The sequence below is a fragment of the Octopus bimaculoides genome, chromosome 8 (genome assembly GCF_001194135.2).
Source record: "Octopus bimaculoides isolate UCB-OBI-ISO-001 chromosome 8, ASM119413v2, whole genome shotgun sequence".
NCBI classification, from domain to species: domain Eukaryota; kingdom Metazoa; phylum Mollusca; class Cephalopoda; order Octopoda; family Octopodidae; genus Octopus; species Octopus bimaculoides.
In genome coordinates this window covers 24,571,317-24,574,998 of record NC_068988.1, presented here as the reverse complement: position 1 = coordinate 24,574,998, position 3,682 = coordinate 24,571,317, and the positions used below count along the sequence as shown (strand labels likewise).

Genomic DNA, 3,682 nt, shown 5'->3' with positions numbered 1-3,682 from the left:
GAAGGTTTTAATTTAATTTAGATCACTTTAAAACAGGGTGTTTGTCTCAGAATCAAGGGCAATCTCAGGTGGGTTGGTATTAAAAGGTTTAAACCACACCCATCATCATCATCACCACCACCAACACCGCTGTCATCATCATCACAATCATTTTAGTCATCATCATCACCACCACCACCGCTGCCATCATCATCATCAGTCATCATAATCACCACCACCACCATCATTCGCAATCATCATCAACAACAACATCATTTTACATCGCCTTCCCATGCTGACATAGGATCAATGGTTCATTATGTCCAAGCTAATTCTTAATCAGAATTAGTGTCCTTCCAGACAAATCGAAGAACCACATATTGCTCAGACATTCCAATTTTGGGCACAGCTCTTATGACCGAATGCCTTTCAATCCAAGAAAAAGGGAGGCAGTCCATTGCTCAATATGATTAAACTTATGACTACTAAACTTGCAAATTAATTTCTTAATCACAAAGGCATGTTAATGGAACATCACTGAAACAAATGGAAGAGTTTAAGCATTCTGGGACTGTATTCATGAGAGATGCAAGGTAGGAAGCTGAACCGAATGCTTGCACTGCTGTTGCTTGCAAAATAACGCACCAACTTGAGCAATTGCTCTTCAGATGAGGAGAGATTGGTAAAGAAAGTCAAATTTTCTATGCTCAGTTCAATTTCCATGCCTATCCTCACATGTGGTCATGAATGTTGGGTAATGACCAAGGGAGTATGACTGCGAAAACAAGTGGCCAAAAAGAGGTTCTTCCAGAAGGTCTACGGAGTAATGCTACTCAACAGAATCTCTCGAGATTGAGCTACTACATCTCCACACTGAGAAGTCACAGCTCTGGAACTATGGCTGTCACAAGAAAGAATCCCAAGACTGATTCTTCAAGAGCAGCCAACTGGCAGAAGACCCAGGGGTACTCAAGAATGAGATGGTTCAATAATACCCATAGTCTTATTTGTCTGTGCTTCGGAATACAGTCAGGACGTCTGGTGACAGTTGCTTTTAATAAGAACCTTTGGAGGAGGTACCTGAGAACTCTACCCCAACAACCCTTTCAGGAAGAGAGTAGGGAGAGAAGATGGATGGATCACAAAGGCCCTACAAAAGATATTGCTGTTCCCACTCTTCCTTTGGCAGTGAAAAAAAAGAAAGATAAAAAAAAAAAGAAAAAGGGAAATGAAATAAATATTCTTACCGAGAGAAACTATTATGAACTTGACGTATGACGTCAGAATTACTCAAAGTCAATCCACGTATCTGTAAAGAAAAAGAAAATCATACATTATATACAATAACAACTGCTGCAGTCACCACCACCATCATCATTATTATTATTATTATTTAATGTCCATTTTCCATACTGGCATAGGGCGGACAGCTTGACAGGAACTGGCAAGGCCAGGGGCTGCACCAGGTTCTGTAGTCTGTTTCAGCTTGGTTTCTACAGCTGGATACCCGTCCTAATGCCAACCACTTTACAGAGTGTGCTGGAACGCTTTTTACGTGGCACCATTACCGGTGCTTTTTCTATCCCCAAATCTGGAGAAAATAACAAAAAGATAAACTATTTCTTTGTGCAAGCCAGCATAAGGCAACCCGTCTATGTCTTTCTTTTTCTTTATGTACCAAGCTCCACTTACAAGAAACAACAGCCAAATGTCCATCAAATGAGGCTTTACCATCTTTAAGAAAGTGAAATGATACCTTGTATAATGTAGTCCTAGATACACAACAAAGTGGCTATGGTTAGAATGCTTTTAATCATAGGTCTGCTTGATCAAGGCTGGCCTAAGGTTAAGTGGTCTCATGACCTGCTGGAAACTCTGCCAGATCAGATTGGAGCTTGGTGCAGCCATCCGGTTCAGCAGTCCTCAGTCAAATCGTCAAACCCATGCTAGCATGGAAAGCAGATGTTAAACAATGATGATGATGATGATATGTGTATATATATATGTGTGTGTGTATATATATATATATATATATATATATATATATATATATGTATAAATATGTGTATATATGTGCATATATATTTATGTGTGTGTGTGTGTGTATATATATATATATATATATATATATACATAGTCAATCCAAACAAGAACAAGCAAGAAAAAACAACAATGCGAGGACGTGGAACAAGTACTGTGTTATTGGACACTCAGGAAAGAAAAGAAAGAAAATTTCACATTCTGAGCAGAGCTCTTCATTAGAAATATACAAAAAGTCCAAAGAAGGGAACATGGAGAAAGAAAATCGCCAACGATACACACGCAGTCACATATTGAAATAACCAGAAGAGAATGGGTGAAGAAAAAGTTCTTTCTAAGAGAGGAGAGTGCAAGAGAAGGAGGTACGTGTGGGTATGTGTGTGCAGGTGTGTGTTGTGTGTATGTAGTTGTGGCAGTTTATGTATGTGTGTGGTTGAACTAGTGTCACTTAAGGTCGTAGGAAGAATTTATGGTAATACAATGGGTTTCTTTCAGTTTCAGTCTACCAAATCCACTCATGAGGCTTTGGTTGGCACAAGGTTATATAGTAGAAGACATTTGCCTGAGGTGCCATGCAGTAGGACTGAACCTGGGTCCATGTGGTTGGGAAACAAGCCTCTTACCACATGGTAAAAAAAAGGTTAATGTTGGCCTGTATCCTTTGACTTGTGCATCACGGGACACCCTACCAAGAATTTGTGCTCCACTGGCGAAGGTCACAGGGTCACTGATGCACATGAGGCACCTTTCTACAACAAGGACTGGGCCTAGTGGTAGAGTGAATAATGTAGTGTGAGTTAAAATGTCTGGAAAAACAGCAAGGCCAAGGCTAGAATACCTCTGGTTATATAAGTCTGCTCAATCAAGGCTGAGCTGGAAGTTAAACAACAACATCAACAACAACATATACAATAGAACCTTGCAGTACGAGTGCCTCATTGTACATTTGCTGTACGAGCTGAGACCTGTGCGAATTTTTGTCTTGAAGTATGAGCAGAAATCTACAGTAGGAGCAAGATAATTCAGTTAATAAAACCAGTTTACATATTTCTTTTGCATTCTTTTTTTTTTGTAATTGTCATTTTACTTCTAACTACACCTTTTCTGCTTTAAAACCCTTAAAAAATTATTTTTGAGTGGTTTTTGAGGGCTGGAATGGATTAATTATATTTGAGTTAATTTCACTGAGGAAAATTGATTTGTAAAATGAGTAAATCATAAGACGAGCTCGGTAATGGAATGAATTAAACTTGTACTGCGAGGTATCACTGTACTTGAAATGAAAGCGAAAACAATTACTTACAGCTGGGTCAAAGTTTTGAACAAACTCTTTGAAAGATGTCAAGGTTTCTCCCAATTCCAGATCTTCATGTTTGCAGTTGAGCAAAATACTGAGAATAGCTTGTGTTGCACATGCGTTGTTGATTACCTGCAGGAGCACAAGCAAAATGAAATAAAAACAAGCAAAGAAAATAAAATAAGATATATATGTATGTGTGAATGAGTGAGTGTATGTGCGTTTGGGTGTGTTGGGCCTCATGGAGACAATGACCAAGACCTTTGGCATTATGTCATGCTTGATAAGAAGACCCATCAACCAGGAACCATGTGGTTGGTTAGCAAGCTACTTACCACACAGCCACTCCTGCACCTATATATATAT

At 39.1% G+C, this 3,682-nt stretch overlaps 1 protein-coding gene across 1 annotated transcript in view; it reads right to left on the bottom strand.

Moving 5' to 3' along the window:
- LOC106878552 (ubiquitin carboxyl-terminal hydrolase isozyme L5-like) overlaps window positions 1-3,682 on the bottom strand; it is a 26,476-nt gene that overhangs the window by 7,318 nt on the left and 15,476 nt on the right. The window contains 3 exon segments of the mRNA XM_014927797.2: window positions 939-947; window positions 1,123-1,288; window positions 3,323-3,448. Coding sequence (XP_014783283.1) covers window positions 939-947; window positions 1,123-1,288; window positions 3,323-3,448 — 301 coding nt within the window.